The sequence below is a fragment of the Saccoglossus kowalevskii genome, chromosome 15 (assembly GCF_978046115.1).
Source record: "Saccoglossus kowalevskii chromosome 15, keSacKowa6.1, whole genome shotgun sequence".
NCBI classification, from domain to species: Eukaryota; Metazoa; Hemichordata; class Enteropneusta; family Harrimaniidae; genus Saccoglossus; species Saccoglossus kowalevskii.
The window spans coordinates 26,188,976-26,211,758 of NC_140655.1; the positions used below are offsets into that span (position 1 = coordinate 26,188,976).

Consider the following 22,783-nt stretch of genomic DNA (forward strand, 5'->3'; position numbering starts at 1 on the left):
CGCAGTCCGAAAACGGGGACTTATGTTTTGCCCTGTGTGCGTCCGTGCGTCCGTCCGTCCGTGATCACCTGTATCTCGAACATGCATGGACCGATTAAGTTCAAACTTCACTCATACATCACACATTATATGGGACATATGCACATGCATTTTTGTCATGATTCGATTAACGATAGCCGAATAGCAGCCATTTTAAGGCCGAAAATGCATCAAAATCGCACATTTTCACCATTCCGGACCCGGATCTCAGTTATGCATGGACGGATTTTGTTCAAATTTGGTACATACATTAAACATAATAGGACCTTGATGCACGTCATTTTTTTTTTGGGATCGGGTTCGAAATGGCCGACTGGCGGCCATTTTGTTTAAAGAATTCAGTTCTGGATCCGTATCTGAGACATGCTTGGATTGATCGAGTTCAAACTTCACACACACAAGGTACATCATGTCACAAATATGTATGTGCATTTGTTTCATGATCTCATTAACGATAGCCAAATGGCGGCCGCTTTAAGGCCGAAAATGCATTGAAATCGCACATTTTCACCATTCCGGACCCGGATCTCAGTTATGCATGGACGGATTTCATTCAAATTTGGTACATACATTAAACATAATAGGACCTTGATGCACGTCATTTTTTTTTCCGGATCAAGTTCGAAATAGCCGACTGGCGGCCATTTTGTTTTAAAGAATTCAGTTCTGGATCCGTATCTGAGACATGTCTGGATTGATCAAGTTCAAACTTCACACACACAAGGTACATCATGTCACAAATATGTATGTGCATTTGTTTCATGATCTCATTAACGATAGCCAAATGGGGGTCGCTTTAAGGCCGAAAATGCATTGAAATCGCACATTTTCACCATTCCGGACCCGTATCTCAGTTATGCATGGATGGATTTTGTTCAAATTTGGTACATACATTAAACATAATAGGACCTTGATGCACGTCTTTTTTTTTTCGGATCAAGTTCGAAATGGCCAACTGGCGGCCATTTTGTTAAAGAATTCAGTTCTGGATCCGTATCCAAGACTTGTCTGGATTGATCAAGTTCAAACTTCACACACACATGGTACATCATGTCACAAATAGATATGTGCATTTGTTTCATGATCTGCTTAACAATAGCGAAATGATGGCCATTTTAAGGCCGAAAATGCATCAAAATCACGTATTTTCACAATTCCAGAACCGGATCTCAGTCATGCATGGATGGATTTTGTTCAGATTTAGCACAATGTGTTGTACATATGCAGGTGCATTTCGGTCATGATCTGCTTTGAATGTATATGTCACTCAAATATGAACGGAACGGGGACGTGTCATTGACAATGACTTGTTCATTTTGTAATGATATCTTTAATTCCCTAATTTTGATGAATATTTTTGTAATTTTTGGTAAAAAGTGATATTTTCGACTTCTTTTTGAAAACCGCAAGTCCAATTGCTTTGATATATTTTACTTATAAGGTACTACATGTGGACCTCTCTCAGATTTGTTCATTTTCTAATGATATCTTCTGTTCTTTAATTGCCATGTGCATTGCTAACAGCGGAGCTATCTCAGCCGACAGGCTGCTTGTTTATCATTCAATGTTTCCAAGACTACCCTAAATTCTTTTAAACCCTCTGAGTGTCAAAGTCAACTTTAGGCACCATGTTCAAAATAATTCCATTTATAGTGTACTTGAATAAATTTTTTTGAAAAATTTCAATTTTTTTGATCCAAAACTAGAAGTTATGTCAGATTTAGTCTCTTTGGTCCAAAATTAAGATTGAATTAAATAAAAATTACAGAAAATATGAACAAATTCACACTATTTTGAACATGAAAACAATATGGCACTGTAAAAGGTTAAAGGCTAGGTTCAAACATGGATTCTGATCAGTCAGTTTACACCAGTGTCATTTTTTTCTGTTTTTTACTCTGTATTGTATGACAATTCCTATCAAAACAATTTCTGGCCTACATAAATTGATTTGACTTGCTCAGGTTTCTTGAAGCCTTGCTTTCTTAACACAAACAGCATCTTTGCATTTCCCACAAAGCCTAATTCTCCTCCATGGAGACTGCATCAGAATTCCCGTCTTCTCTGTTCTTTGTATGAGTAGATGTTCTTAGATTTGCTTTTTGAGATCACTGTAACCAACTTTTAAGTGTCTGTTTGCTCTATGGCTCTTGAAACCACTTAAACAGTTAAAAGTTTCTATCATATCTTGTCCTTTCATGAACATACATGTTTCTTTTAATCAGAATGTTCTCATAATGGAGTTATTTGTATTTGCGTTTGAATTGAATCAATTGAGAAAATCTTTCTTCATTATCAAAAGAATTTCACGATTGAATATAACCTTTACAACGCAACTAGTGTGGAAGTGAAGTGAGATTCACTTCCCTTATCAGCAGAAATCATTATACATCTACTTCACAAAGATAGACTACAAGTAAAACAATTGCATGCACCTAGTCGAATTACAAAACAAGCAGTACACTGTGAAATTACAAATTTCAGTCTGTGTTGCGTGTGATTTCAAATAGATTATTATTGTAGATTTTTCTTCAACATTTCAAGTCCTGCCTTTGTTTGCACGGACAGAATTCTATAAAAGTAACGAGTTTCTTGTTTTGAAGAGACGTTGTCATGACAACTGCATACATGTATATGTGAACTGTTATTTATTTGTTCTTCTAATCTTGGGTTTTTTTTTTTCAATAATCATAATTTGTTATTAATTTATTACAACAAAAGACCAAGCCCAATTACATTTACGCATATTTTAGTTTTGTTAGGTAAATTTTTTGATTTTACTTGATTATCTGTAAAAAGTACCATGCTTTTAGCAGCTTAAAAAAAATTATTGCTACAGTTTATATAAAGCACTCATCTTTTGTCGAGTCTATCTTGAACAGTGTCTCTTTGTTCATATCTACAGAATTTTTTATCCAGCATGCAAAACTTAAATTTAACAGTAAGCAAAGTCAGCAATTTTAAAGGGGGTGAACATTTCACTGGGGTCCTAGGGAGTCACAGTGACCTTTACTGGAATACTAGGGAGTCACTGTGGCTTTTCACTGGGGTCCTAGGCAGTCACTGTGGCTTTTCACTGGGGTCCTAGGGAGTCACTGTGGCTTTCGTGAAATTGCGAACATTTCCAATGTGATCCATTCTCACCAGTTCTTTGTTGTGTTTTTTTCAGATTGCTTTCGTTCCGCTGCTGAAGCTGGGCCAAATGACATCCTTAAACTATACAACACAAGGGGCAATATTGTGAACATATCGCCAAAACTCGAAGAAAATACGCCAGAATCTCGCTATAAGCTAGAAGTTGTTGCAGCACACTGCACCGGTAAGCTGTATTGACTTTCAAATTAAGAGTATCATACTTCTTCTTGGAAAGTTCTATCAAACACTTTTGCAATTGTTTTTTTTTCTGTTCTGCTAAGTGGCCTTATTAGGAATTGGTTGCCATAACATCTAATATGCAAAGTAGTCATATAATAAAATTGTTCTCCTTACGCATGAAGTACATGACTATTACCTGAGCATCTGTAATAAATTTCTTATAATCAGTCAACTCTGTAATTTTTTGTTTTAAAAAATAATGTACAATTAGTCACAATGGCCAGTGCCTGTTGGTTTTCAGGCATAATTTGAATACCGAAAAAAAAAAATGACAGTGACAATGTATTAATACGAAATGTGGCTTTTTTTTATAGTGGCACTTTTAGTGCTATGTGGTTATATATATATGCAAAGACAGACGTCTATGGTCAAAATAAGTCGTATTTTATTGATCCAACATACATTGAATACATTTTTTTCATTTGCGCTTCTAATAGAGCAAATACAGTGAAATATTACACATGGTGAGTCGGTTTGCTGATGGCACAGGATTCAGTGTACGTCTAAAGTGCCTATCACTATCTCAGTAAATAGCAATGTAATAGCGCCATGTGTAGTAAATTGATTAGTAGCAAAATTGCAGTTGTAATTTTTTTTTTTTTTCAATTCCCCTTAAATAACATTTTAAAGCATATGGATAGTAGTTATACAAATCAGGCTGTTTGATGTGATTTCTTTTCAAGCATGAGAGAGCAAAAATGATTTCTTCGGGCAATTTCTTTGTGTAGTGGTATTATAATTACTATCAAGTTCGCCTTTCATGTTTAAAAGCCACTATCCTAAATGGCTTGTTTCCATGACGATCTTTTGATTAGGGTTATAGTTGTTGTTTCTCAAGCGTCCCATCCCCAAGTGCTGTTGGTAATGTGTTATTTGAACGGTTTCAAATTATATGTTACTATGACAACTACTGTAGAATACTTTATATTCGCTTGGAATTTATCTTTGCTGTTTTCGCTGAAGGGATGATTCCGTGAAAATAAAATCCAGTGAATATACTTTTTTTCCTATATTTCACATTCATCTCATCAAAAATCAGTGAAAACTAAATTCCATGCAAAACGCCCAAAAAAGTCTTTTGAGCGAAAATTAATTCCAGCTAAAATAAAGTATTTCATAGTATGTGATAGCTCTGGAGTCTCTTTTTCGTATTTGATTTTTAAAAACAATTATCATCGAAGCTCAATGCCTGTATATCCCTTGTAAAATATATATAACTTCAATTCGTGCGAAATACATTTTCACGATCTGTCAGACATTTACGTAAAACAGTGAGCTATGGTGTCTATTATGAAATATCCGTTCTGTTGTAAACTGCGAATTATCAATCAGGACGATGTCTAGCACTTTATATTACACATACACAAAATGTAAATAGCATCGCCAAATCTCTTGACTTTTCACCACATTTTTTTGCACTTTCTTCTTATATCCTTCAATATTTCTGGAAATGAACCCAAATTTTGGAGCCAACAGACAAAATTTGAGTTAATTTTCAGTTTTTACTCAAAATTTGTTGGCTATCTTTGTCTTCTTAAGAGAAGTGCAGACTATACACTGGACTATTTTGTGAATTTGTATGCCATGGTTACAGCATTAATTAATTGGAAATCTATGTATGCTGTCGGTCAGTTTTTTTTCTTTGTTTATTATTTGTTTCAACTGTTGAAACGAGATCTCCCCTGATGGGGTGGTATAAGGGGAGTTTAATTTTCACTAAGATTCCTCATCAAAGGTTTTTGTGTTCTATTGTAGTCTCTTCATTGGTGTAGCTTGTACAATTTACGTTAAGATTTTTAGAAACTTTGAGTCCCAGATATTTTTTGAAAAGTAAATGGTTGTCAATTTCTCATCTACAGATAAATTCATCTTCCAGGTTTGCTCTAGGTTCATTTTAGTTTAGCTAACTGTCGAAAATTATAAACGTTATAACGGTTAAATGATGAAGTCTAATCATTGTACCAAAACTGACAAGCTGGCTGTTGAATAAATATATCTAATGTCTAATGACAACATAACTTCTGCAATCTATTAAGTCCCTCGTGCAAGTATCTCACTACGGCAGGAAGACGGATCGTTAGTTCAGGTAGAAACCGGTAATTTATCAGATGCTGAGCATCATTTCACAGTCGGTGTCTTATTGTAGCGGACACTTAATTGTCAGGCTTCAACCTTGATTTGATGACGAGGGTACGTACGAGTTTCCCAGGGTAGTGAGCAACTTAGGAGGTTGTATGGACTTGTATATGGAGTGAAATATTGCGGTGATAGTACATTCGACAATCAAGTGGAGGCATCATTAGTCACTTGCAAGTATGCAGCGCTTCTGCTTCCCATGTCTGGGTTCCACTGTTTCCTCAATGCTAGCGTACAAGTGCTTGACAAGCGTCATTGGAACGCGTGGTTACTGTCATTCAAGTGCATGGTGATTTGGGTCAAGTATGTATGGGGAATTAGTGCAACCTTCAAAAACATCAAAAACAACTTTTCTATAAGTACATGCAGCCTGTGTGTATGGAATTCGATATGGTGATGTGTCATGAGGAGCCGCTTACCACGTTCGTGTAACACCGGTAGTCATTTTATTATTATGCAAATTAGCAACAGATAATAGTTAGATATGACAACATCACAGCTGTTAATCTACAAAACATTTTATGCAATTTAAGTACATTGTATCATATTTTTTCTATTAAAAGCACAACTCAATTTAGTCTAGAATCTATGCAGTGTTTATTCACTTTATGTCACTTCACTGAAACCTAGCTACAGTGCTAGTATTATCTCATCACTTTCAGCTATTGACTGTAGATTTGTTGTTTATATTAATGAAGTCCTTTATACAATTGCCTAGAATCCATACACCACACTAATGCCTAGCCATGATGCTAGTAATATCACTTTCAGCTATTGACTGTAGATTTGTTGTTTATATTAATGAAGTCCTTTATACAATTGCCTAGAATCCATACACCACACTAATGCCTAGATATGATGCTAGTAATATTACTTTCAGCTATTGACTGTAGATTTGTTGTTTATATTAATGAAGCCCTTCATACAATTGCCTAGAATCCATACACCACACTAATGCCTAGCTATGATGCTAGTAATATCACTTTCAGCTATTGACTGTCGATTTGTTGTTTATATTAATGAAGCCCTTCATACAATTGCCTAGAATCCATACACCACACTAATGCCTAGCTATGATGCTAGTAATATCACTTTCAGCTATTGACTATAGATTTGTTGTTTATATTAATGAAGCCCTTCATACAATTGCCTAGAATCCATACACCACTCTGATGCCTAGCTATGATGCTAGTAATATCACTTTCAGCTATTGACTGTAGATTTGTTGTTTATATTAATGAAGCCCTTCATACAATTGCCTAGAATCCATACACCACAATAATGCCTAGCTATGATGCTAGTAATATCACTTTCAGCTATTGACTATAGATTTGTTGTTTATATTAATGAAGCCCTTCATACAATTGCCTAGAATCCATACACCACAATAATGCCTAGCTATGATGCTAGTAATATCACTTTCAGCTATTGACTATAGATTTGTTGTTTATATTAATGAAGCCCTTCATACAATTGCCTAGAATCCATACACCACTCTGATGCCTAGCTATGATGCTAGTAATATCACTTTCAGCTATTGACTGTAGATTTGTTGTTTATTTAATGAAGCCCTTCATACAATAGCCTAGAATCTATACACCACACTAATGCCTAGATATGATGCTAGTAATATCACTTTCAGCTATTGACTGTAGATTTGTTGTTTATATTAATGAAGCCCTTCATACAATTGCCTAGAATCCATACACCACACTAATGCCTAGCTATGATGCTAGTAATATCACTTTCAGCTATTGACTGTAGATTTGTTGTTTATTTAATGAAGCCCTTCATACAATTGCCTAGAATCCATACATCACACTAATGCCTAGCTATGGTGCTAGTAATATCACTTTCAGCTATTGACTGTCGATTTGTTGTTTATATTAGTGAAGCCCTTCATACAGTTGCCTAGAATCCATACACCACACTAATGCCTAGTTATGATGCTAGTAATATCATGAATTTCAGCTATTGACTATAGATTTGTTGTTTATATTAATTTAAATAAGTTCTGCATACAATTCCCTAGAATCTATACACCACACAAATACCTACAATGCTAGTAATATCTCATCACTGTCAGTTATTGACTGTAGATTTGTTGTTTTAGATATTATGAAGCTCTCTATACAAAAGTATCTGTATGTCATATGAAATTGTTCTACATTTGACGTCATGCTAACATCCCAAAACACATGCATCACACTTATTCATGGAAGTGATATTTATGTTTTTCGCTGTGCAAATTTTGAACAATGATACACGTCTCTAAGAAATGTAATCAGTGGAACATAAAATAGGTGATTGGACTTGACAACTGCAATTGTCTTTAGTTAAATTGTGAATTGGTAATTTATATTTGCTTCGAAACGTTAATTACAAAGTTTATTTGTTGAATTTCAAATGAAAATTAGATGGCATAATGCCAAAGTACTAGTCACGATAACGATAACAACATGCCTTCATTCAATGTCGGTTAATAACAATTGGCGTTGATTTTTGGAGGATTGTACGAAATGTCAGGGAATTGTTTAGCTTCTCTGTGAAATAAACATGACAAATTGAACATTGTCAGCGATATATACAATGTACATGCTTGTGTAAAATTTTGAACGCTGAGCTCAAATTTTGTGCATGATGCTTAATTTTTTTCCTTTTTTGTTCAATCAAACCAATGAGAAATTAACCCCATTATTTCAAAATTTTGTAACTCAGAAATTTAAAGGACAATTGATAAAAGTCTTCAAAATGAAAACGAAATTTAGATTCAGAATTGTAGACTTACATTTCCATATGTTTGATCAGTTTGTGGAATTACAGAAAAATTCATGAAAATGTTCAAAATGGAAAAAAATTAAGTGCACCTGCAGATTTGGCTTCAGAATTGCAGACTATATTTTCATATGTTGTGTACATGTAGCTGTCATTAGCATACCAATTTGCATAAATATAATCTATGCAAATTAGTAGAAATGCATCATTTGATAGTTTCTAGCTTCGGTTTAGTAATACTTTGGCAAGACAGACTAGTAATGCGGCAAGACAGACTAGCAATGCGGCAAGACAGACTAGCAATGTGGCAAGACAGACTAGCAATGTGGCAAGACAAACTAGCAATGTGGCAAGACAGACTAGCAATGTGGCAAGACAGACTAGCAATGTGGCAAGACAGACTAGCAATGTGACAAGACAAACTAGCAATGTGGCAAGACAAACTAGCAATGTGGCAAGACAGACTAGCAATGTGGCAAGACAGACTAGCAATGTGGCAAGACAGACTAGCAATGTGGCAAGACAGACTAGCAATGTTGCAAGACAGACTAGCAATGCGACAAGACTAACTAGCAATGCAGCAAAACAGACTAGTGATTTGCGATTGTGGGGGGTTGACCCATAGTAGTATTTTCAAAAACGACACAAAGTATAAAAGCAATCAGTATGTCAAACATTCTTTGGCTAAGCTTTAAACAATGGAACGCAAGTTGGAACAAGCAAAGTGTACATATAACCTCTGATACACCAGATTAAGACCTTAAACATTAGGTGTGGCTAGTCTGTCTATTGCTTGTCTGATATGTAGCATACCATCTCATGTGGGCTCTAATGAGAAGTGAAGTTTGAGGCAGGAAGTGGCACAAAACTTGCCTCAGGATCTCTGTGATTTATATTAGAATTCAGTTGTTCATTAGTAGTGTGAACCTTGTCGGCAATGTGATTGTAATAGGAATCATGTCCATTCAATTTAGAGAGTTTCCAAGGCATAATTTGGTGATCCAAGCTGATGTATAGCGTTCATGTTGTTATTCTCATCGTAATTGAATTCGCAGCCTTGAAACACGTTTCGTCTGTTGCAATCGGGTGTTGTTTACTCCGATAATCAATATTGCAAGCCAGCCAGGTAATATTGAGTCACGATTGGCAGTTGCTGTGGGGTTCCTGACATTAATACACATGTACCTGATAAAATCTATGAAGGTATCAAATTCTTGATGTTTGTTCTTCTGCTACTTCATAGGTATTCTATGTCAGTGTATATTTACTAGATAACACAATTTCCTTGCCAATCGTGAATTATAAGTAATCGGGCAATTTCGTTTTTAGAAAATTGTCCACGTTTACTAGTAAATTCGACAGTTTCAGTAATTGTTTGTACATGTTCAGATTATAAAGTGTGACCTTATCATCCCTTTTTTAAGATAATCGTTTTTGTTTAGGAACAACACTTTGGGATTCAGCTTCCAGGTTCTCCAGATCTTGTTGCATGGGTACTGTACTGTACAGTGCCCTCTAACAGTACTGATTTTATAGGGATTCTGAGTAAAAATAGAATCCCCCAAAAATCAGAAGTTGAGTCAGCTCGTTGACTTCTGGAGAGCTCAGTCTTCAAGAAACAAAATTGTTACTTTGTTTTAATATGCAGATTGTAAACTGCTATGGTTGTATTTATTTATTTATACAGAGTAATTGATAGTACTTGTAAACTGCTTTGTAAATCAGACCTTGCACTTTGACAAGACTGTGCAACTTTAGTTAACTTGTTGACAAGGTGATGGAGTTTTTCTTCAACTTTTGAAAAAAATGGCCAAGAGTTAGGGCTTCAACCCCACAACATCAACCACAGCAAAAAAATTCAAACATTTCATCACATTACCATATTCAAATATTTCATTACATTACCATATTCAAACATTTCATTACATAACCATATTCAAATATTTCATCACATTACCATATTCAAATATTTCATCACATTACCATATTCAAACATTTCATTTCATTACATAACCATATTCAAACATTTCATCGCATTACCATATTCAAATATTTCATCACATTACCATATTCAAACATTTCATTTCATTACCATATTCAAATATTTCATCGCATTACCATATTCAAATATTTCATTACATTTCCATATTCAAACATTTCATTACATAACCATATTCAAATATTTCATCACATTACCATATTCAAATATTTCATCACATTACCATATTCAAACATTTCATCGCATTACCATATTCAATTATTTCATCACATTACCATATTCAATTATTTCATTACATAACCATATTCAAACATTTCATCGCATTACCATATTCAAATATTTCATCACATTGTCATATTCAATTATTTCATTACATAACCATATTCAAACATTTCATCGCATTACCATATTCAAATATTTCACTACATGACCATGTTCAAATATTTCATCACATTACCATATTCAAATATTTCATCACATTACCATATTCAAATATTTCACTACATGACCATGTTCAAATATTTCATCGCATTACCATATTCAAACATTTCATCGCATTACCATATTCAAATATTTCATCACATTACCATATTCAATTATTTCATTACATAACCATATTCAAACATGTCATCGCATTACCATATTCAAATATTTCACTACATGACCATGTTCAAATATTTCATCACATTACCATATTCAAATATTTCATCACATTACCATATTCAAATATTTCACTACATGACCATGTTCAAATATTTCATCACATTACCATATTCAAATATTTCATTACATAACCATATTCAAACATTTCATCGCATTACCATATTCAAATATTTCACTACATGACCATGTTCAAATATTTCATCACATTACCATATTCAAATATTTCATCACATTACCATATTCAATTATTTCATTACATAACCATATTCAAACATTTCATCGCATTACCATATTCAAATATTTCATCACATTACCATATTCAATTATTTCATTACATAACCATATTCAAACATTTCATCGCATTACCATATTCAAATATTTCATCACATTACCATATTCAATTATTTCATTACATAACCATATTCAAACATTTCATCGCATTACCATATTCAAATATTTCATCACATTACCATATTCAATTATTTCATTACATAACCATATTCAAACATTTCATCGCATTACCATATTCAAATATTTCATCACATTACCATATTCAATTATTTCATTACATAACCATATTCAAACATTTCATCGCATTACCATATTCAAATATTTCATCACATTACCATATTCAATTATTTCATTACATAACCATATTCAAACATTTCATCGCATTACCATATTCAATTATTTCATTACATAACCATATTCAAACATTTCATCACATTACCATATTCAATTATTTCATTACATAACCATATTCAAACATTTCATCGCATTACCATATTCAAATATTTCATCACAATACCATATTCAATTATTTCATTACATAACCATATTCAAACATTTCATCACATTACCATATTCAAATATTTCACTACATGACCATATTCAAATATTTCATCACATTACCATATTCAAACATTTCATTACATTACATTACCATATTCAAACATTTCATTATATTACCATATTCAAACATTTCATTACATGGCCATATTCAAATATGTCATTACATGACCATATTAAAAATTCAAGAATTTCATTATATAACCATATTCAAACATTTCAACACAGTACCATACTCAAACATTTCATTCGATTACCATATTCAAACATTTCATTACATTACCATATTCAAACATTTCATTTGATTACCATATTCATATTCAAACATTTCATCGCATTACCATATTCAAATATTTCACTACATGACCATATTCAAACATTTCATTACATTACATTACCATATTCAAACATTTCATTACATGGATATATTCAAATATGTCATTACATGACCATATTAAAAATTCAAGAATTTCATTATATAACCATATTCAAACATTTCAACACAGTACCATACTCAAACATTTCATTCGATTACCATATTCAAACATTTAACCACATAACCATATTCAAACATTTCATTTCCATATTCATATATTACATTTCCATACTTAAAACACAAATATCAGTAGTCTTGTTGAATGATTTATTCTGCAACCTTTGACATGATTTTAAAACATTACAGTTCTCAAAAATAAATTTTGAAATTTTATTTCCACAATATAAAGTGTTTTTTTTATCTCCTTCAAATGTGAATTCTGAAAGTTATCAACTTAAAGTTAACCTCATATTCATATTCCAGTTTTACATGTGGAGTCAACTCTTTTGAATCAGAGTCTACTATTTCAGGATCATTTTAATGAAACTACTCTAATGCAATTTGAATCTCATTTTTTTATGATACATGTAGCAATGAACATTATCAACTTAAAGTTAACCTCATATTCATATTTCAGTTTTACATGTGGATTCAACTCTTTTGAATCAGAGTTTACTATTTCAGGCTCATTTTTTTTTTTAGGACAACATAGCTTTTTAAGTTTCAGTGGAGAGTGCTTCTTAACTCTCCCCATATTTTTACTGTCGATTTCTGTAGGGTCAAGAACCATAGGAGGTAGCAAGGAAACCCTCATTGGAAACGAGGAAGGTAATAGCAGTCAGTTTATAGCCAATAAATGTGCACTCTGGTAAAGGATGAAACTATGTGACCAAATCTTTCCATGCCATAATATTTTTCGTCAAATATTTTTGTTTATTTTACTGAAATTTTTTGTTATTTTTGGATCCCGTTAAAAAAAAAATTCACATTGCCATTTTCAAAAAAAATTTAGAAATATTTTGTGAAATGTGCTGCATGACTAAGAAACAAGTTGCATGCATAGTTGTTTCGGATTACTGTAAAACGAATTCAACAAGCTACATGCTAATTCATCAGATTTGTCTCACTGCGTTGAACTAGCAGAATATTAATGCATGGCGCGCTGGAAACCTTCCCAGTTAGCCGAAATGAAGGGAGGGAAAAAACATCGTCAGCAGGCGATTTTTTTTGTGCCAACAATCTCATTGTGAAAATATACTTTTTTTTTGCTGAATTAGTGAAAAATACAGTATAGCTAAAAATAATTTGTGAGCTCAAAAAAAATAAATAACTGTTGTACAGTACTGTAAAGGGGGTAATTATTCACTGGGTTTTAATTTTGCTTATTTCGCTGACTGGAAAATGCGCTAAATTAAAACCCAGTGAATATGTAAAATTTAGCATAGAACACATTATCTAAATGACGAAACTGTGCATTTATAACCCACTGAATATGCCTGAAATGGTAAATCAGTGAAATTTAAACCCAGTGAAAATTAGTCATTTTACAGTATATCCATTGCCACCAGGAAGTTTCCACATAAAACAGCCATGCACATCGCTGTGTATAATCAGATTCGGTCACATTGTTTCATGAATGAGCACTGAAAACAATCATGGCTTCAGTGAATAGTATTACTGGAAAAACCTTTCTGCACTTTGTAATGTAAAAAGTTTTGCACAGCTCCAACTTGTCACTTGTTGTCATTCTGAGTTGACTCTGTTGTACATTTCAGTGATCCTTACATGTGTGGCACTTAATTATTAACAAACTCTGGATAAATATTAATTTAATATTCATAAATGAGCAATACAATATTACTGCGTCATTATATTTGTAGCGTACAAGGGATATCATATCTTAATTTACATATTGCAATATCAAATTTGTCATTGCTCTCCGTTATCATTTTTCCCATCATCTGATGGATGCCATTCTGTATTTTATTTCTTACTTTGATTTGGAATCCACATTCACATATGTTGATGGTTGCATGGGACCGAGAGAAAGCGAGGGGGAGGGATAGATGGATGGAAGAAGGAATAGAGAGAGAAAAGGAAAAGGAGAAGGGAGGGAGATGCATGTACGGAGGAGAGGGAGACGGAAAGGAGATGGGGAGAAGCAGAAGGATGGAGAGAAGAGGGAAGAGAGAGAAAGAGTGATTAAAAGCTTAGAATTCCAGTTCAATAAAGAATAAAATCAAGTTGACCATGATCCTAAATCATAATTGACAAATATTTAATTGCTGTTGTTTAACCACTTTACTGTAAATGGGAACTTTTCAGTGTAATTCTTAACAGCAAGTCGTAGTCACTTTCATATTAACATTCTGTCACGATCTGAGGTAAATCATATACACTGTGTCACGTACACATGTACACGTAATAGGTAAATTGTGTCTAAGTATGACTATCATCGTCTAAATCTTGAAATAACGTAATTTGAAGGATATATTAAAAATGTGAAAAACTATTGTCGACTAAAATATTATTCAGATAAATCTTTTGACATATCCATGTTCGCTAATAACTTGATGAAGTCTCATCAGACTAATGCGTGTGCTATTACAATGGATCGTGTAGGTGTACCTAAATCACCTGTTATTATCGCAACCAGAATTAATGAAATTTCATTGAAATTTAATGCCCTATAGATAACATTGGTATTGATAAGCAGACTGACTCATTCATGATGTGTTTTCCCCCATTATTGGTTTGGATTGTTTTTCCTTCTTGCATCATACTCTAAAGGTCTCACATCCTAGCATTTTCCAGGGGGTATCATTGTACTATCAGACTTCGCAAGTTAAAAGTGTGCTTTTTATTGTCAGATTTTAGAAGAAAAACAAATTGGGGGGAAATAAAAATAAAAGCACAATTTTATGACAATCTTAAAATAAAAAAAAATCACACATGAATTTTGGAAAACGGTCCAACTGACTCTAACTTCATTAATTTCTAATTTTCATTTTAACCTTTTTAAAACCAGACGACTTGCTCAAATTGTTCTGTACTTTTTACTTATATTCTTCAATATTTATGGAAATAAATTTGAGTCAATTTTCGAAGGAAAGTGTAGACTATAAACCAAATTATTTTGTGAATTTGTGATGAAAAGAGGGACTGGTGGTGAAAAGGTTAAACATTTCTGTGCTTTATTGGCCATTCCTTACATTATTGGGATAGAAAAATAATCACGAAATTTTCATTAATAGTAAATTTTTTTCCTCCTTCCCTATCAAAAAAATCATTACACATTTAAAAAAATAACAATGTTGAATTTTTTTTTCGCATATGAATGGAGAACAGCTTACTATTGTGGAAAAATATGATGCCATGTCTAATAGTAGGTACAGTATCTGACAAAAAATAAAATTATTAATTTACAATCTAAATTACATTTATGGTTCCCATCTAAGCCCTGTAAAAGAGACGATAACCTTATTTCTTAGAAATTAGATCATTTTAACTCTGCTGTTGAAAAAGTAAAATGTTGCTATGACGATATGCATGTACGATTGGTAAATATGTCTTTATTTCCCATATGACATAAAATCTGATCACTTTATACAACTCTTGTTCACATTTTCTAAATCGTTGACTGAAGTTATGACTGTCATTGCGAACTGTCAAACTCATTTCGATAAAAGTTTCAATAAAATTTACTTAATATATCATGGAAGTATGCAAATTAAATTTGCAGGAAAACAAATACTGCAAATTTCATAAAACTTGTAGCAGGGAAAAAAAAAAACATTGTTCAAATTTATCTCCTGGAAAAAAATCTTGTTTTAAAATTTGGAAGAATTTGCCGAACAAAAAACAATTCTGTCCATCTGGTTTAAACTGATTGAAAAAATTGTAGACAAATACATAAAAACACGCAAAATAATGACAGAGAATATTATGACAAAGTATGTATTAAATTTCTGAAAATTCAATGATTTACTGTTTTTGCTGTGACTAAGTTATGAGCAAAACCATAAAAGGGCGACAATAAATGGTACAGTTACATTACTCCTACTCCCTTCCCCTAGGCTTTAATGGGATAGATGTGAAGAGTAGTTAAGAACTATTGTGACAAAGCAATTACAAAAAGTTCACTGCTCGTGCTAATAAAATATCCATGTGAAATACAGACAGGTAATTTTCTTTTTCTTGTCAAATTTATTTCATTAACTTTATTTGACATTGAAAATTTAAATTCAATTTGTGACTGTGAATGAAGCTTTGTATATTAGATTGTAGTTTGATTGGTGAATGACAGTCTGTCATCTGTCCAGGCTAGTTTTAATTAATGACTGCATGAAGGCTTACAACAGATTATATGTGTAGGTCCTCCGTGAAATCTTTGTGTGTTATTCAGTTACCTGTCAATAATAGAAAGAGTTAATTATTTGGGATTGGTTGGTGAAGATGGGAGAAAAGGCTGTAGTAGGTCGCCTAGGAACGAGAGCGAGGTAGAGGTAAGGGTAGTGAGAGTGGTGGGATTGGATGGAAGATCTGCACAAGAAATAATCAGTGTGATGGGTTGGGTGTACTTAGGATGAAAGAGGAGGTAGGTTGGGTAGGGATGAAGTCCTTGGCTACAAGTAAAAGACAGAAAGGTAAGGGGTTAGGTAGGCTAGAGATAATAGAGTAGGGTGTGACATGGTTTGGGTAAGGATGGAAGGTAGGAGAGAGAAGGGTGTGATGGTTTTGATAGGGATGGCTAGACCCTGGATAGAGGTATAAAAGAAGGGTTGGTGGGTTGGGTAGGGATGGAAGATTATGGTTAGAGGTAAGAGAGAATGGTGTAATAGGTTGGGTAGGAATGGAAGATCAAGAGATAAAAGTTCAGGATGGTTTGGTAGGGTTGGATCTAATGGATTAGCTGGAGGTAAGAGAGAAGGATGTGATGGGTTAGGTAGGGATGGAGGATCAAGAGATAACAAATAAAGATCGGTTTTGTAGGGTAGGAGCTGAAAGGTTAGCTAGAGGTAAGAGAAGGCTGTGATGGATTAGGTAGGGATGGGGATCAAGAGATAAAAATGAGGATGGGTTAGGTAGGGTAGGAGCTGATGGGTTAGCTAGAGGTAAGAGAGAAGGGTGTGATGGGTTAGGTAGAGATGGAGGATCAAGAGATAAAAGATAAGGATGGGTTAGGTAGGGTAGGAGCTGATGGGTTAGCTAGAGGTAAGAGAGAAGGGTGTGATGGGTTAGGTAGGGATGGGGATCAAGAGATAAAAATGAGGATGGGTTAGGTAGGGTAGGAGCTGATGGGTTAGCTAGAGGTAAGAGAGAAGGGTGTGATGGGTTAGGTAGAGATGGAGGATCAAGAGATAAAAAATAAGGATGGGTTAGGTAGGGTAGGAGCTGATGGGTTAGCTAGAGGTAAGAGAGAAGGGTGTGATGGGTTAGGTAGGGATGGAGGATCAAGAGATAAAAGATAAGGATGGGTTAGGTAGGGTAGGAGCTGATGGGTTAGCTAGAGGTAAGAGAGAAGGGTGTGATGGGTTAGGTAAGGATGGAGGATCAAGAGATAAAAGTTGAGGATGGGTTTGGTAGGGTAGGATCTGATGGGTTAGCTAGAGGTAAGAGAGAAGGGTGTGATGGATTAGGTAGGGATGGGGATCAAGAGATAAAAATGAGGATGGGTTAGGTAGGGTAGGAGCTGATGGGTTAGCTAGAGGTAAGAGAGAAGGGTGTGATGGATTAGGTAGGGATGGGGATCAAGAGATAAAAATGAGGATGGGTTAGGTAGGGTAGGAGCTGATGGGTTAGCTAGAGGTAAGAGAGAAGGGTGTGATGGGTTAGGTAGGGATGGAGGATCAAGAGATAAAAGATAAGGATGGGTTAGGTAGGGTAGGAGCTGATGGGTTAGCTAGAGGTAAACGAGAAGGGTGTGATGGGTTAGGTAGGGATGGAGGATCAAGAGATAAAAGATAAGGATGGGTTAGGTAGGGTAGGAGCTGATGGGTTAGCTAGAGGTAAGAGAGAAGGGTGTGATGGGTTAGGTAAGGATGGAGGATCAAGAGATAAAAGTTGAGGATGGGTTTGGTAGGGTAGGATCTGATGGGTTAGCTAGAGGTAAGAGAGAAGGGTGTGATGGGTTAGGTAAGGATGGAGGATCAAGAGATAAAAGTTGGGGATGGGTTTGGTAGGGTAGGATCTGATGGGTTAGCTAGAGGTAAGAGAGAAGAGTGTAATAGGTTGGGTAGGGATGGAAGATCTTGGCTAGAGGTAAGAGAGAATGGTGTAATAGGTTGGGTAGGGATGGAGAATCAAGAGATAAAAGTTAAGGATGGGTTAGGTAATGTAGGATCTGATGGGTTAGCTAGAGGTATGAGAGAAAGGTGTGATATGGGTTAGGTAGGAATGGAGGATCAAGAGATAAAAGATAAGGATGGGTTAGGTAGGGTAGGATCTGATGAGTTAGCTAGAGGTAAGAGAGAAGGCTGTGATGGGTTGGGTAGGGATGGAGAATCAAGGTTGGTGTAAATAAGGACATGAAAAGTTTGGTGGGGACAAAAGACTTTGGCTAGAGATAAGAGAAAGAAAGTGCGATTAATTGGCTTGGGATGGAAGATCTGGGCCTCAGGTAAAAGAGAAGAATGTGATGAGTTGGTTAGGAATGAAAGACCTGGGCAAAAGGTAAGAGAGAAATGTTATTGGTTGGGAAGGGACTGAAGATCTTGGCTAGAGGTACATGTAATAGAGAGAGAGAGGGTGTGGTGGGTTGGGTAGGGATGGAAGTTCTTGCCTGGAGGTAAAAAGAGAAAAGAGTATGATGAGGATGGAAGTCCTTGGCTGGAGGTAAGACCGAGAAGAGTGTGATGAGTTCACTGAGGAGAGAAGACTTTGGCTTGAGGTGAGAGAGAGAAAGGTGTTAGGTTGCATGGGTGGGTAGGGATGGAAGTCCTTGGCTGGAGGTAGGACAGAGAAGGGTGTGATGGATTGGGTAGGGATTGAAGTCCTTGGGTTTGTTATGAGCAGGAGACATGCAATGTTTATTATATCCGGAAATTCCATATAAAGATGTTTGTTATAACAAGGTCATAGTGTATTTGGTTGCATACAGAAGGATGTAGTAATAAATTAAATACATTTTGTAGTAATGTAGGAACTAGTTTTATTTGACTATTTGAAAGAATCCTCCCTGGATGGTTGCATGAATGAACATCAGGAAATGTCATAGTTGCTAGTTTCTATTGACGACTAAGCCATTGTCGTGGCGCTGTGTTCAAAAACAAACAAACAAACAAAACTTATCTATGCAGTCTGCATTTTTTTGTGTGTTAATAACAATTTTTTTTTTTAAGCTTCAAGCGACTGCATGATTTTTGTTTTGATGCGTGTCAAATAGAATAACTAATCAAAACATTGCATTAAACTAGACTACATGTATATCTTAACTGTAATTGGCACTTAGCGTGGTTCACTCAGTCGGGATCCATTCTTGTCAATAACTCACCTGTGCCAGTGCCGTTCAGCAATCAATTTATCTTCTAAATCGGGGTGGATTATGTCTGTCTGTCTGTCTGTCTGTCTGTCTGTCTGTCTGTCTGTCTGTCTGTCTGTCTGTCTGTTCAGAGTCATATTTCTATACCTTCAAAACTGAATTATATCTGTGAGACTTGTGTATCATTTTCATTTATTTTGGCATGCACATGATACATGTTAGAATGCATGTCGTGTCAGTTTGTTTCATATTCAGATGGCTGACTGGCAGCCATTTCCTTTTTTTTTGCCATACTTCATGTACTATATATCTTAGATACCCATGTACCAGTATTGTTTATGTCAATTTTTATGATTATCTTCTAAATGTGGTATTTAATGTACCTAGTCCAAAATTAGAAAATATGAAAAAAATTATTATTTGTTTATTTTGTGAAAAGAAAAAAAACGATTTACTATATTTCAATAACTTAATATGTTTATTTTGTAGATATTATTTTATAGGTTATGGCAATGAATATTTGAACAACTTTTCAATATAATTATAATAATTTTGTTCATATTATTATTAAGTACCTCACATAAATCAAAATTTTATTGATATAGAAATGGAAAATTAATTACCTTCAGTTGTAGTATCACAGCTGTGGTATTGTGGGGATACTTGAAACAGTTTCTTGTTGTTATGGAACATTTGCTATGTTCCGACTGCACGCTAAACCAAATCATAAATGTTTCCATAAATGTTTCAAATCCCGCTTTGTTTGTCAACGGATTATGTCCATGGAATTTCGACACATCTGGTTCCAATCAATATCTGGCATCCGCATTCCGAAATTCCATTCTTAAAAAATAGTCACACAAGTGTCGCTGCATTATCTAAAAATAGCACTTCTTCTGTGACATAACTACAGAAAAGAATATTAAACGGCACATAAAAAGTAAAACGTCAGACGATTTGAAATTGTGTAGCAGACTGGAATGGCACTTAAAAATACAATGTTTTGAAAATCTCAGTGTTGCTCTTATCTCTGTGACATGTGAAGTAAAACCCACAAATAATAATTCTTGTGACAAACGTTCAAGACAGTCTGTTAACATCTGGGTTGTTTGTTTGAATCCAACTTAATAAATCATATTAATTCTTTAGTGGTGTCATTCGAAGCTGTTGTGTTGTTTGTTGCTTATTGTTGTATTTCATGCCCGAATCAGATGAATTTATGAATAACAAATCAGATCAGTACTGTGTTGCTTTCCACTATATTGCTTTATACCTAGATTTCTCTAACTTTTACAGTGTTTTTCTTTTATATCCTAGTACTGTTGACAAAACAAAAATAAAGTATGGTTACCAAACTGCTTTTCACACATAAAAAAAATTGCCCAAAACTTCTATAAAAAAAAAAATTGTGATTTTGGACAATTTTTATGATGGTAAAAAGACTTTGCTCGGTAACATCATTTATATTTGTTTATCATTAAAAAATTCCTGCAGCTTTTGATGAAAGCATATAATTGGATTGATAGGTAATAAAGAAAAAGAAAAAATATTTTTTTCTGGTTTTTTGATTTCAACAAATTTGTACGGTAGTACACCTTTTGTTTTGTTTTCTTTAATTTTTCTGTATTTGAACAGAAACCAGGAAAAACTTTTGTTTTTTTGTGCATTATAAGTCATGAGTCTGTATTGCATTGTCCACCCATTACTGGGGTATACGAAAACATACATGTTTATTTTAAGCATGAATCTTTATACAAATGTATAGCAGATCACATCATTATTATATAATAGTACTTTTGCGATTGTTGTTTAAAAAATATATATATACGGGGCTTGATATTTGAAGAATCTCTGTCTGTACTTTTTTTTGTTGCCCGCGCTGCACAGAATAATTGGATGCGTTGATTTCAAGCCACTCAATACTCTACTGTGTAATCTTATGTTACAATTCATTGTCCTTCAGACATTTTTGTTGTCAGCACTCAAAATGCCCAGGTAACATTTATGTGGCGCGTATTTGAACATTCTACCATTTAGTGCGAGTATATGTACCTAACAGATTACTGTACTGTAAAAGGATTAATTATTCACTGGGTTTTAATTTTGCTTATTTCGCTGACTGGAAAATGCGCTAAATTAAAACTCAGTGAATATGTAAAATTTAGCATAGAACACATTATTATTACTTATGTTTTGCCCTGTGTGCGTCCGTCCGTCCGTCCGTGCGTCCGTCCGTGATCACCTGTATCTCGAACATGCATGGACCGATTAAGTTCAAACTTCACTCATACATCACACATTATATGGGACATATGCACATGCATTTTTTTCATGATCCGATTAACGATAGCCGAATAGCGGCCATTTTAAGGCCAAAAATGCATCAAAATCGCACATTTTCACCATTCCGGACCCGGATCTCAGTTATTCATGGACGGATTTTGTTCAAATTTGGTACATACATTAAACATAATAGGACCTTGATGCACGTCATTTTTTTTTTTTTGGATCGGGTTCGAAATGGCCGACTGGCGGCCATTTTGTTTTAAAGAATTCAGTTCTGGATCCGTATCTGAGACATGCTTGGATTGATCGAGTTCAAACTTCACACACACAAGGTACATCATGTCACAAATATGTATGTGCATTTGTTTCATGATCTCATTAACGATAGCCAAATGGGGGCCGCTTTAAGGCCAAAAATGCATTGAAATCGCACATTTTCACCATTCCGGACCCGTATCTCAGTTATGCATGGATGGATTTTGTTCAAATTTGGTACATACATTAAACATAATAGGACCTTGATGCACGTCATTTTTTTTTTCGGATCAAGTTCGAAATAGCCGACTGGCGGCCATTTTGTTTTAAAGAATTCAGTTCTGGATCCGTATCCGAGACATGTCTGGATTGATCAAGTTCAAACTTCACACACACAAGGTACATCATGTCACAAATATGTATGTGCATTTGTTTCATGATCTCATTAACGATAGCCAAATGGGGGCCGCTTTAAGGCCGAAAATGCATTGAAATCGCACATTTTCACCATTCCGGACCCGTATCTCAGTTATGCATGGATGGATTTTGTTCAAATTTGGTACATACATTAAACATAATAGGACCTTGATGCACGTCTTTTTTTTTTTCG

At 34.5% G+C, this 22,783-nt stretch overlaps 1 protein-coding gene across 2 annotated transcripts in view; it reads left to right on the forward strand.

Annotated features, from left to right (window-relative positions):
- Positions 1-22,783, forward strand: part of LOC100368787 (high affinity cGMP-specific 3',5'-cyclic phosphodiesterase 9A-like) — a 128,610-nt gene that overhangs the window by 86,401 nt on the left and 19,426 nt on the right. Inside the window, exons 2-3 of one of the 2 annotated variants that reach the window (XM_085490633.1) lie at positions 3,209-3,358; positions 12,930-12,980. In XM_085490633.1, coding sequence (XP_085346759.1) covers positions 3,209-3,358; positions 12,930-12,980 — 201 coding nt within the window. The remainder of the gene's footprint in view (positions 1-3,208; positions 3,359-12,929; positions 12,981-22,783) is intronic. The other variant, XM_085490634.1, reaches the window with a different exon arrangement.